The 14,084-nt window shown below is 35.9% G+C and overlaps 1 protein-coding gene and 1 long non-coding RNA gene across 2 annotated transcripts in view; both read right to left on the bottom strand.

The window, feature by feature from the left end:
- Positions 1-265: 265 nt before the first annotated feature.
- LUC7L3 (LUC7 like 3 pre-mRNA splicing factor) overlaps positions 266-14,084 on the bottom strand; it is a 25,930-nt gene continuing 12,111 nt past the window's right edge. Inside the window, 10 exon segments of the mRNA XM_040245708.1 lie at positions 266-4,445; positions 4,447-4,592; positions 4,698-4,838; positions 8,156-8,316; positions 9,011-9,294; positions 9,680-9,841; positions 11,087-11,191; positions 12,190-12,264; positions 12,644-12,788; positions 13,961-14,000. Coding sequence (XP_040101642.1) covers positions 4,401-4,445; positions 4,447-4,592; positions 4,698-4,838; positions 8,156-8,316; positions 9,011-9,294; positions 9,680-9,841; positions 11,087-11,191; positions 12,190-12,264; positions 12,644-12,788; positions 13,961-14,000 — 1,304 coding nt within the window. The 3' untranslated portion in view covers positions 266-4,400.
- LOC120867348 lies at positions 11,299-12,183 on the bottom strand. The gene is made up of 2 exons (XR_005721859.1): positions 12,079-12,183; positions 11,299-11,929 (listed from the first exon to the last, which is right to left on the bottom strand). It is a non-coding gene; the product is annotated as an uncharacterized LOC120867348 (long non-coding RNA).

Here is a 14,084-nt window from a genome sequence, read left to right as displayed (position 1 = left end):
TACTGAAATGGACTTTTGAAACTATATTTTTTAACTTAAAATTGCTATCTCCTATATCCCAAATGTTTCTAAATATACTGGGTGAACAGAGAAAGATTCAAAAAATATGCTGTACTATGATATATTTTAAGAGATTCATACATATAAATGATTACATCCCCCACCACCCACCTCCCCACAAAACCACTTGGAAAAATAATTAACACTAGTAGCTCCTGGACAGGAAGAGCAGGAGCAGAAGAGACATATCACAAAACACTTCTTCCCAAACCATACACAAGTCTGTCATACAAAATTCTTAGAAAGCAGTCACCCGGGGAATTTTTCATAAACTAAAAATCAGTCCAAACTCAAACCTGAAAACCAACCCTGCAGGAAGTCCCACCCCACAGAAAATATACACAAGTTCAAGTATTTTTCATTTTATGCACATTTAAAAAATACTCACACAGCTCATCTACAACACATTTTTGAAAGCACAGAACAGACACAGTTAAAAACACTTCCATTCTAAATTGTTCAGTTTTAACATCTCTGAAAATTTTTAATCAAGTGACTGAACCCAACCCACATGTGGTCAGAGTACTCTCACACTTTAGAAATAGGGCTGTGGCACTGCACTGAAGAAGCCAGAGACCACCCGCAGGCAAATAATGCTGTGTAAGGAAAGAAGGCGTCTCTAGGCTGGGTAACGAAATGAGCTCAAGAAGGCAAGAAAGATGTTTTAATACAACTTGAAAAATTATTGTATTATGGTCTGTTTGAAGAAAAGATGTCTTAACAAAAAGGGTGAAGACGAGTGTCACGACCCTGCAAAAAGGAGGATGCCAGAACAGCAATTACCAGGCTCCCACCAGACCTGCATGAACTCAAGTTTATCCAATTTATTTAAATCAGTAAATGTTAAGTCTTTTAGTGATACATGCAGAAACATTTATAAATTAAGTATGTCTGAGACTTGCCTGAAAATAACAGGGACAGGGGACACACAGAGAGTAAGAACGGTCACTGAATCTTATTGGTGATGAACTTCAATCAGTTAACTACACTGTCCTACCTTTGCGTCTTAAATTTTCCAAAATAAAAAAAGTTTTCAGAACTGATTGCTGCTTGCAGTCTTACCAAGTAATCTGGTTAGTAAAAATTGGCTCCCCCGAAGGCTTTTCAAAGAGAAATACGCATGAAGCAACTGACAACTTTTTGGTCTGCACCAGAGAAATGTGTATTTCTCAATGTAAACAAGCACATGATCACTACATGGGATTCTTGTGAATGTGGTTAGTAAGATTAATTTCAGGTATTGGATGTGACCCAATTTCTAGATCTCCAAAACCTTTAGTCACAGACCCTCAAGCGACCAGGCCTCCCCTTCAAATTTCGTATTAAGTTCATTAGTGATCCATACAGATGAAGATGATGAAGACTTCATAAACTCATTTATTGTACTTCATTAAAATAAATTAGCGAACAATTCTACGTGAGGCAGAAGAGAACAAACTTGGCATTTTAATACCGGATTTAACACCTTAATGACTAAGTATCTTAATACTTAAATAAATTTTTTCTGTTTTCTGTTTTTCTTAATACTCAGTAATAGAAACTGGTAAACTATCACTTTATGACCTTTATTCTATAACCACATCTTGTCAAACTACACAAAGCAGTGCTCGGGAGGTGGCTGACTTTGTGTTAGACTGTTTTCCCATCTTACATTAATTCTCACAAATTGAGAATCCATCTATCTCCATCTAGTTGAGCCAAGAGTGCTGTCCCCACAGCATTATTTCATACAAAGCCTCTGAAGCGTCATTCTTTTCCAAAGTTTGGTGGAGGTTATTTTAGTAAATTCTGTAGCCTATTATTATGCCTATTAGAACAACTACAGTGGCATAAAGTGAGGCAGTGGACTGTGAGGTGGAGACCTAGATTCCATGTGCTAGTTTCTCCATCAACATGAAGTCCTAAGACATCAGGTAAGTCATTTAACATACCAACTCAAGTTTCTCTACCTATAAACTGATAGCAATATCTGAAAACTATAAATCATGAAGAACTGTCATTTATAAGAACTAGGACACATGCAGCTGGAGCTAATAATACTTTTATACAATCAACAAGCTGGCTATAGGTAGAAATGTGCTGCCAAATTTGCCATACATGACCCACACACACACTCCCATTACCTTAAACATTTTTTAAAAATCCTCGTTTGATGTGATACACTCCATACACAGAAATAAATATATTTATAATAAGACCAGGTTAAAAAAATCTTGATACAGGATTTCTAAGACAAAAAACCAGCTAAAAGTGTCTGAATGTTTTTCTACATCATTATTTCACAGCTAGAGGATAATAGTGTTTGTCAGAACGATATTTTGAATTTTCTACTACTAAAGAAATCTCTCAGGGATGTAAAAATATATTCCAGTTCATTGTATATCTTCGTTATTAAAAGCAAAATCCAAATGTATTCATAACTACTAAAAATTGAAGCACCATTATTTAAAACATTTAAACTGTGGAAATTCTATAAAAATTAGTCTTAAACAGAACAAATCAGATAAAACTGTACACCAAGATCTCTAGTAACAGCGTATCTCATATTTAAAACAAGGGACTAGTTCAGAGTCCAATAACTTTATTAAAAAAGATTAATACTAAAACTTTTCAATGACAAAGAGACAAATCTGTAACAGAAAGTCGGAGATACTTTATTTTCACTTCTAAATCCAAAGGCTAGCAGAGTTGTAAAAATGAAATCCCACTTAGTCTGATTCACACAAATAGTAACGTTTAATCTCGTTTTCAAAGTCCCAAGAATGAAAACTTGCAATTAAACACTGAGCAAGCCACATGTTTAGGTAATATTTCTTAAAAAGTCTTAAAGAAAAAGATATGATACAGGACCTAAGTTTTCAGTGGCATATATATGCTATTAATACATGTTCTGAAATCTGATAGGTCACATCAGTCCTGAATTAATTTTTAATTAAAAAAAAAAAAAAAAAACTAACCGAGCTTTATACTTTTTCTATGCCACTATAGTTTTCTTTCACCTCATTTTAATGTCGATCTTCACTTTATGCCGTTTTCAGTTTTCTTCCAAAAATCTTCCAACAGTATTCCTACAAAGCAAAATTTGCGGAAAAATGATAATTAGACAACATGTATAAGGCAAATTTTCATGACTAAGTGGCCCAGTCACTAACTGCTAATTAATATATGTATATGGAATGTTTGTATTCTTTTCAATTATCAAGGCATCAGTGTGGTTTTTTAAAACCATGTGCCTGTGTATGCTTGCCTCTATGTGAATGGCTCACACAAATACAACATTATATTGCTATCCTAGAAAAGGAAGGTCATCAATAATTCAACTAATTGGTACTTCCTTTCATTAGGAATATTTAATCCCATGCCACTAGCCCAAAGAATGAACAGTTTACAGGTTTCAAGAACCCTCATAAAGACTGACTTTTAACAGTTCTTTAAAAGCCCAAATTCATTCTACATGGTTCATCAGTTCTTTGTGTTTCTGTTTAAAGGTGTCTGTCCTTGCTACTCACTGCTGCTTTAAATGTATCAGCCAGTGATTATTCCTAATATACCTATGGTTGACTGCAAATTCTCCTACACAGTAGGAAATATTAAACACAACATACCTCTTAAAGACTTGAGAATTGCATTGAATGTAACAAGGCGAATAATATGAAGTGTTTATTGTATTTAAAATTCTTTTAAGATATCTAATTCTGGGCACCACTGCATCCCTACACACAGTTGAAAAAAAATTCCATTCTGTTAACATCTGATTATAAGTTTTCACGCAATACACAAAAAAACCCCTCTGTGCTTCTTGTAAAGAACAAAAAGATACACAACAGTTAAGCGTAAAGATCACAGGCAATAGCATTCAAACATGGATGTGGGTAGAGAAAGGAGTACCTGGCATGAGTACCTGCTTAGTTTGACTGAATCCTTGATTTTTAATTTGGCTTTTCATGGGCCGCTCACAACACCAACGCTGTGTGAGGTATGGTAGTCAGCTGCAATAATTCATAAACCCTACACTTCCATCAATCCAATGCTACTGGCTCTCGAGTTACAGAACAAACTGCATTAGAATGCAAGGCAATAAAGCAAAAAACTAGAAACATCCTTGACAAAGAAATACTAGCAGTTTAATTAAAACAAAGTAGTCCAACATGTGCCTCAGAAATATTTAAGTTTTAAAGCATATGTCTCTGCCAATGTACCAACACAAGATGGACTTAATACCAAAAAGAAAAAAAAATAAAAAACAGTTCAACCTTTTTATTAAAAAAAAGAAAAAAAAAACAAGAAATGACAGCAAAATCCCTAAAAAAAGGATAATTAACTTTTCAATGGCGACTATATTACAAACGTGGGCAATAATTTGCAAAGAGGCACACTAACGGGGGGCACGAGTCTGCTACAAAATAGCTGAGACAAAACAATGTACCTCAAAATGTTTTGCAGGACTACACTGTCTTTTCCTTCAGAAGATGCTTTTGTATGTCTTCTTACTCGGCTTAGTTCCATCTTCATCTGTGCATACTTACGCTGCACTGTCAAACAGTAACAAAAAGCCCTAATCAAAGTGAGAAACAATACACTTACCTCTGTCTGATCTGAGGTCTTATCAGATCAGTTTTAATTGGACTGAGTGTCACCTTCAGATTTAATGTCTTCACTGGTCCCATTGACCTCATTCTTAGTATCACTTTCCTTTGATTCAGTGTTTGTGTCTTCACTCTGCTTTTCTCGACTACTGGACTTCACACTACTTTTTTTATCATCAGATCCCCTCTTTTCTGCCATAAAAGAAGACATTGATCATGGATTTTAAAGTAAAATACAAAACATATATGACACTTTGAAAAGTGAAAACAATTTAGAGATGAAAAGACAATCATTTCCCATAGAGTGCAAGTAACACAGTTTGATAAATCTATCAAAGGGATAAAATTTGCAATTTATAAAGGAGGGAGAGGGCAGGACAGGGAATTACAGAAAGCAAAAGGTAAAAATACTGGGCAAGTTCTCTCAAACTGGTGGTATGCACAGGGAACACCAAATCACTGCAGAATCTAAAACTTGAGTAAATTTCACTTGGAGTTAAAGACCATCAAAAGGCAATGGGAAAGGCAAGAGAGGCAGTACAAAAAACTGTGTTCACATGAACTAAGTTAAAACGGTAAAAACAGTAACTGCAAAAAGGTGAACATTTGTAGGCATGCTTCTCCAACTATATATTTTTAAATGCAAAAGATGACTTATACCTATATATATCTGAAGACCCAAGAGGGACAACACACCAATGAAAGTGGATCTTAAATCCCATTTCAATTACTGAACTTTTGTGCTTCACTAAGTAACATATATGCCATCTCAAAATTATTTTTTCCAAAGAGAGAAATAAAAATTCATCTCAGCTGCAAATAAAAGGTGAAAAAAATGTCAAATTTTCCTTCTGTTTTCTTTGGAATGGTGAAACTAGAGACTAGAGGCAAAAAGTGGTACATTTAGCAAGTTATGTTCTAGCTTTTTCAGTTCCAATTACTGCCTAACAAAGGATTTCTACAGAAAATTTTAAAGCAAACTACAAACCTAGGAAAATCATCTTTCTCTTTAAAACTAAGAATAGCTGGTCTAACAGAATAGTTGATAAGACAGAAAGATCTTTTAAGAGAAGCAGAGCCCTCTACAGATCCTAGACAAAGTTGTTAAGACACAACATCAAATAACTGGGAGAGGGATGGTAACGAAAAAGTATGGTTATGGGGCTGTGGGGGGCACTCACTCAAGAACATTAAGAATTGAAGATCTTATGTGAAGAAATATATTCAGTCCATAACACTTGCAAAATTCACAAAGCAATGTCCAAGTAGCTGACTGCAGGACTTGCTTCATGTCTTCTCTGTTCGCTTATGAGAACTGTGCCAGTACAGTGTGCTCTAACTGACCTTGTGGGAAAGTCCTCCCTTTGTGCCTTATGGGCTTCTCCGGTGCACAGGTAGCTTCAATGAGGAAGAGTCGTCTTGTTGCCCCGTAGAGGACTAGTAGTCAGTCCAATAATCTTATCTTCTGCCCTATATAAATATGGTAGATCTTAATAGTCCTAAGGACATCCACAAAGTGTGGTGGACTTTAGGGCTATGGATTAAAAAAGGAACCTCTCTTGACAAAAGAGAGCACCCTAAACTGGTTGGTGGTAACAAAGATAGGTTTGTGCAAGAAACCACTTTTTGTTTGTGGAGTGAGATAAAGTGCTTTCATTACAGCACATGAGCTCCCTCTTCCTCACTGTCATCATCAAATGTTCACTACTACTCATCACATCTGACCTCAAAGTTCAGGCCTTCAGTTATATATACAAGAATGGCTAACTGGCCACAGGGTTATTAGAAAAAGTCAATAAATTATGTCACTTTTAAAAGAGATCCCAACATTTTAAATAACTCTATAATGGCAAACCCAATCTTTCAAGACAGACCAGAGGCAGAGTTTCCCTGAATCCAGTCTTCACTCCTGCCTCCACATCTCACCAGGAAATCCATTCATCCACAATCCAAACACAGTGCAGTTTATTTCACTTAAACAAGTCTGATTATATGCTATGACGTCATAGCTTAGCAATTCATTCTCTCTGCTCTCTCTAAAAATTACACAAACTCTTTTTAAGTCAGGCCAGTGCTCAATTTTGATCCCAAATAGTTATAAAAGCTACCTAGTTTCTGTCCCTGAGAACCAATCCAACTATTTTAAGTGACACAAATGAAGATACAGTGAAGAGCTTTAGTTCTCAAAGTGATTACTTTCATCTCTGACAAGAGATATATCTGGTTGTTGAGAGCTGACCCCCCCAAATACATTACACAGAAAGTCTTGCCAAAAGGCTGAGTGAAGCTTACTTAAAAACTAATAAAAGTCAGTTAATTCTTGGTATCAATTGCCTTTTGAATCACAAAAATAACTTCTGAACTTAAATGGCAGATATACTAAAGCTCATGAAAATTTTAAAAATCACCCTGTTCCCTACTTTTTAACATTTGCTCCATGTTCTAGAAAAAGCCAATATATCTAACTATTTTAAAAAGAGAAAGTGCACTTATTCGAGGAAAAATAAAAGCTGAAGATTGAAGAAAAAAAAGAAAGATAATCCACTGTTTGCTAGTTTCCTAACTCAACTCAGTTAAACCCCACAAAAACCAGACTAATTTCATAAAAGAAAATGAATATCACATACATGTCTAATGTAATAAATCCATACATGAGCACACATATGTTGGTGATCAAACATGGACAGAGATAGGCAGAACAGGATGGAATAAGCAGAGCCAAGAAAATTAGAAATAAGCCCTTTCTCTCATTCCTGAAATCCATGCAAAGCAGAATAGCCCAGTCCAAGAAAAAAGTGTACAAAGAATCTGAAGTATACGCAGAAATGAGACCCTAATGAGTAAAAGAATTATCGTTCCTCGTTCAATGAAGGCTAAATTGAAAGGTGAGAATATCCTTGTGAAAACATGCCAAAGACAAAATGAAAAGTTGATTAAGAATGCAGTCAACCAGCTACTGGAATGCCACAGAAAATCAAAGGAAAAAATAGATAGGAAAATGCATGTTTCAATAAGAAAAGGCACGCACCGGGGGGAGGGGGCACGACACGTACACATAAGGCATTCAACTTATGAAAACTTAGAAGTACTAAAGAATTAAATGCTGTACTTGAAGACCAATGCAATACTGTACATTTACTCTTCAAAGTATTATGGAACACTGCAGCAAGTGTTGCCAAATAACTAAAAAATGTTGCCAATAACCAAGAATTCTACAGCCTAATAATCCTAACAGGTAATGCAATACTTGGAAGAATCTAAATGATAAGCCTTCAAGTTATAAATTGAAGGATGTGACTTTAACATGTTCTAAGAAAACACAAGGTCAACTGTCATTCTCATAGATCAGCACAAGAGAAAATAAGACTTGTCTCCTCTTGAATGGGGTTCATCAAAGTAAAAATAAATATAGCTTGAAGTGGAACTCTGCTTGTCTAAAGAAAAGTGAGTTAGTGAGGAGACAAAGTGAAAACGGTCCCTTAAAGAATCAAGTTCTCACAAAAACTAACCTTTCTCCTTCGATTTTCTATCTTGTTCTCTGTCTCGACTTTTGCTCCGGTGCTTATACGACTTTCGGTCTCTGCTTTTTGATCTTCTTCGATCCCGACTACGAGACCTATGCTTCCTTTCTGATCTATCGTGGCTTCTGCTTCGTCGTCGATCTCTACTTCTTAAATGATTTGAAACAAAAGGAGAGCGACTTCAGCTGATATTACAGTGAGAAAAAACCTTGAAGAATTACATACTCTTATTTAAAGCAAAAACCACTCTTAAAGGCAAATGAATACAATCTACTATTAAAACACATTTATATCATTTATATAAGAAACCTTAAAAACTGAAAATTGAAAGTCCTTAACTTCAATTTTTCAAATAGGTAATCCTACCCCAAATAATTTATGATTTAAATGTCTCAGAATCAATAAGAGAAGCACTCATCCATTACACTAACTCCCTAATAAGACTGCATCAAATCTCCTTAGACGGCCTAAGAAAGAGCAGTGAAGTTGCCTACAAGATGAACTCGTTCACTGATTCAACTTTCATCTGCCTGAGTGCTTAATGAGACTTAAGAGGATCCCAAGTACCAAGGAATTCACCAGTAATTACTATTATTTAATGCACACTCACTATGGTGGCTCAGGTAAAGAATCCACCTGCAATGCAGGAGACCCAGTTTAATCCCTGGGTCGGGAAGATCCCCTGAGGAGGAATGGCAACTGACTCCAGTATTCTTTCCTGGAGAATTCCATGGACAGAGGAGCCTGGCAGGCTACAGTCCACAAGGTCTCAAAGAGTCAGACACAACTGAGCAACTAACACTTTCACTATATGCCTGGCACTGTCTCATGTGTTCAACATACCTGCTTCGCCTTCTCTCTCTACTTCGTGATCTTTTGTGGTCCCGAGACCTGCTGCATCTTCGGTCAGAAGTTCGGCTTGAATGCCTACTTCGTGATCGACTCCTCTTTCTTCTTTCTCTGTCCCGAGCTCTTTCTTTTTCCCTTTCTTCCTCTTCTCTCCGTCTTTTCCTCTCTCTCTCTTCTCTTTCCCTCTCCCTTTCTTTTTCTCTTTCTTCTCGTTCTTGCTTCTCCTTTTTTAAACGCTCATCACGATCAGGTTCTTCAGTTCTTTTTCTTAATTTTTCCTAAAGAAATCAAATTCAATTTTTTCAGAACGAAATAACCTTAAAGACGCTGTCAAACAATGGCTACCTAACATGAATCAACTGTAGACCAACTTATGAAATTTGATACCTAAAAGTGAACTGGAGAAATCTTAACGCCATGTATGCAGACAAGATATTTGACTAAACCCTCAGGAATATTCCTTCTCCCAAATTCCTGACACTACAGAGCAAAGAAAATAAAGCACTTTGCTCATCTGATAAATAACAAAATATTACAGGAATTATCACTACCTCAAATAACCCGGCAAAAATATTGAGCGTTTTAAATCTACACAATCAATTCTTAACCACACTAACATAAAGTACTAGATGTAGCTAAAATGTATGCTCGTAAGAAACTTACTTTTAATTCTTCTACAGTAGCTTTAATCTTGGCGTAGCCCATGTGCTGTTTTCCCATCAAATGGTCATCTACCCGGGACTGGGCATCCCCCACTATCAAAAAGGCTCCACACACTTCACAAACTTCCATTTGTTTTTCTTGGGCAGCAAAACTTTCAATTGTCTGAAATGATAAATCAGTTATTATAAAATATCTCATCAAAAGAAAACAAACAAATTCCCCTCAAAAATACTTTTAACATTTAGAAAAGATTTTTAACTTTGTGAACTGCTACCTTCCATTTCCCCAAAGACATAATACTTAGCAGTAACTTTTAGACAGGGGAAGCATGACAACAGCAATCAACTTTTCAAGAAGTATTACGACCCCATCCCTCTATTATAACCCTTGAACTACATATTGCCTCGAAAAAGTTAACCTACCTCTCAGAAAGCTACCTATTTTAGTCTAAATTCATTTCCTGCTTGGTTCAACAGGTTAAAGATGTGGACTCCATATTAAAAATGTTTTGGGGGACTTCCCTGGTAGTGCAGTAGACAGGAATCTGCCTGCCAATGCAGGGGACACAGGTCTGATCCCTGGTCTGGGAAGACTCCACATGCCTCAGAGCAACTAAGCCCATATGCCACAACTACCGAGCCTGCACGCCACAGCCTGAAAGCTACAACTACGGAGAGTGCGTGCTACAACTACTGAAGCCTGCAGGCTCTAGGCAGGGCCCTCGAGGTGTACCTGAACAGCCCCTGTGCCTCAACTACTGAAGTCAATGGGCTTAGAGAGTGGCCTCCACTTTCTGCTACTAGAAAAAGCCCAAGTACAGCAATGAAGACCCAAAAAAACCAAAAATAATAAAAATAATTTAAAAAGTGTTTCAAAATCATTAAGGAATTGAACTCACTGCATATAATCTGAACATACCCTTTTAATATTTGGGAACCAATGCTCAATTATATTTTACCATCAATATCCAAAACACGTATACTGTATCATCTAATTCAAAGTTAAGTAAGTAGGGGTATTATTAAGAGTATACCAACTTTGTAGTAAGGTAAATATGAACTAAGTAATTTGATTAGTAACAAAAACAAGAAACCACCAAAACCTATCCCCAACCAAAATACTTAACTATCTAAGGCACAGGTTAGCAAGCCAGCAGCTAGAGGCCTGTTTTTGCAAAGTTTTATTGAAACAAAATTACAGACATTTGTTTACACATTGTCTAAAGCTATTTTGTAATATAAATGTAAAAACAGAGCTTTTATTACATTTATGACCTGAAATCATAAATACTACGTGGCCCTTTAAAATAAAAGTTTGATGACATTATAAAATTAGTCATAAATAGGAATAGATCCTAGCAATACACAGCTAACAGCATGGTTATATCAAAATGAGGTTGCTACTCACCGAAGTTGTGGACCTAAGCAACTCTCTCTCTTCTTTTAACTGTTCAACTAATTTCATCATTCCCTGGGCTTCTTCTACTTTTCCTTCAGATCCTAATTCTTCAATCTAAGAGGAATTCAAAAAGCAGTCAGGATATCTTTCTAACCACACTATCCTATTATCTTTCTTTTTACCCTCAAGCTTCATTAGCGTATAGAAGTTGTTCGCATTTGTTTTGTTTAGTGAAGCCTCTTTGGGTTTAATTTACCCTTAATCGATTTTTTTCCCACAGCATTAACTATGTATACCTGACAGGAAATACACAGAAGGTTTCTAGGATAGACAATTTTGTAAGGTCTGACTTCCATGAATCAACACCACAGTCTAGATAATAAGCAAATCCACCCAAGTTTCCTACTGTCTCTGTGTTGCGCCTTCTCCCAAAGCAACCAGCAATCTGTTTTCTGTCACTATAAATCAGTCTGCATTTTCTAGAACTGTATTTAAATGGAACCATGTGCTCTATTCCTTTTGTGGGGTTTGGCCTCTTTCACTCAACCTACTATCTTAAGATTCATCAATATTATTACAAATAGTTAATTCCTTTTTATCACTGAGTACTATCACTGTATAGGTACATCACAATTGGTTTACCCATTAACCTGACAGACATTTGTTTCCAGGTTTGTTTGGGGTGGGGTTTTTTTTTGCACCTATTATGAATAAAGCCTCTATAAACACTGGTATACAACTCTGTGTAAACATATGCTTCCACCTCTTAGATTAATATCTAGCAGTGGAATGGCTCACAGTGCATCTCTTAACCTTTGAAGAAAGAAACTCTTTTCCAAAGTTTCTGCATCACTTTATTTTTTTTATTTTTTATTTTTTTTTAGACTAGTCAAGTGCAGTAGTGAGAAGGGGGGAAGAGTAGAACGAGGAGTTCGATCTGTAACTGACTGTGAACAATCAATTGAGATAACTCACTACCTTCGGACCAGCCTCTGCATCACTTTAAATAATCCCAACAGAGTAAAATAGTTTGTTTGCCCAGATCTTCACTAACATTTGATACTGTCAGTCTTTTTAATTTTAGCAATTCTAGTAGGAGTTCCAATTCTTACCTGCTGCAGGAGTACATCAATTTTATCTGTTAGAACCTGAATTTTTTCTTCATTTTTGCCTGTTGGACCAGCTGCCTGATGAAGACAACAGAATGTGTATTATCAACAACTAAAATATAAAAATAAACATTTAGCCTTCCATATACCATACCTAGTATTCATATTTAATAACCGAAATGCTAAATCACAAGGACAGTAACTCAATTATCTCAATTTTTGTTAATCAGTTGCATATTTTGTCAGTTACTGATATTTAAGATAAAAAATTTCCGATTAGCAAAATATTCATTTACTAATAAAGACTGAAAAAAAAACACAACTTTTTAAGTTTTATGTCATTTTAAAACATAGAGAGCAATGACTGAACTTGAGCCCAAGTTTCAATACTAGGGAGATCGCTGGCTTTCCAGAGGAAAGGACACTTTACAAAGATCGTAAATTAATTCATACTCACCCCAGACGACTGCTGGTTTTGAGATAATGCCAAACGAGCATGGCCTCGTCTAATTCTACGTTCTACTTCTGCCAGTAAACTCTGTAAGTATCGCAAAAAATCTCTCTCATAGCCAACTTTCATAAAACGAGAACTCTTCTCATACCTAATAAAATGAAAATAAATATTATTTTCTTTCCAATTTTTTATCCATTTACAACTCTCATATTCTATGTTCACTAATCTCATGAACTACTACTGCATTCAGACTGAAGAGTAGGGAATTCCAAGGTCTCCCTGCTTTCACTGCTGCAGGCCTGGGTTCAAACCCTAGTCTGGGAACTAAGATCCCACAAACCATGTGGCATACCCAAAAAAGTTAAAAAAAAAAAAAAAAAAAAAAAAGTAAGTAAGTACTGAAGAGTAAACCAGGTACATACATAAGAAGTGAATTTCTAGCTGTCCCTCATCCTGGTAAAGAGGGTAGCATTTAACAGTGTATTAAGAGCACAGAAGTTACAACTGGGCAAATCTAGGTGAACACTAGACTGGATCTGTGACCCTGGCTCCAGGACAAGTTTCATTTATAAAATTAGGTCTGTTAAAAAACAAATATGAAAGGAAAAAAAAAAAAGCAAGTGAATTCTCTGGAGGTCCAGTGGTTAGGACTCTCAGTGTTTTTACTGTCATGGCCTAGGTTTAATCCCTGGTCAAGGAGTTAAGATCATACAAGCTGGGAGGAGCAGCCAAAAAATAATAATAAACTAAAAAATAAAAACTGGAGGGCATGGCAACCCACTCCAGTAATCTTGCCCAGAGAATCCCATGGACAGAGGAGCCTGGTGAGCTATAATCCAGGGGGTCACAAAGTCAGACATGATTGAAGCAACTTAGCAAAAAATAAAAAAACAGATAAGATATAGAAAAAAAGCTTAGGCTCATTCTTGGCATACAGTATGAACTCGTATGGTGATGCTACATATAGCTGTATCACTTTCTATAACCCCCAACTAATGAGTAGGACCTCTACATGACATTCATTTTACATAAATTTACATTTACCCTAGTCTGGGAACTAAGATCCCACAAGCCATGTGGTATACCCAAAAAAGTTTAAAAAAAAAAAAAAAAAGAAGAAAAGTACTGAAGAGTAAACCAGGCACATACATAAGAAGTGAATTTCTAGCTGCCCCCTCATCCTGGTAAAGAAGGTAGCATTTAACAGACATTTACATTTAAATTTACATTTCATTTTACATAAATTATTTCTTCAATCCTTGTCCCCTTTAAAGTAAATAATGACTGGGAGTGAGGATGATCCCAAAAAAGGTAACTTACTGTTTCCGTAGATTTTCATCATGAATTTTTTCACATGGTCCTAAAACAACAAGAAATATAAATGTATTCAATATACATTATTGAAATTAACTTTTCTCTTGCCAAAACAAAAGGAAGTCTATTT

This window comes from Oryx dammah, unplaced genomic scaffold (assembly GCF_014754425.2).
Source record: "Oryx dammah isolate SB20612 unplaced genomic scaffold, SCBI_Odam_1.1 HiC_scaffold_8, whole genome shotgun sequence".
Classification (NCBI taxonomy): Eukaryota; Metazoa; Chordata; class Mammalia; order Artiodactyla; family Bovidae; genus Oryx; species Oryx dammah.
This window is presented reverse-complemented; position numbering and strand designations above follow the sequence as displayed.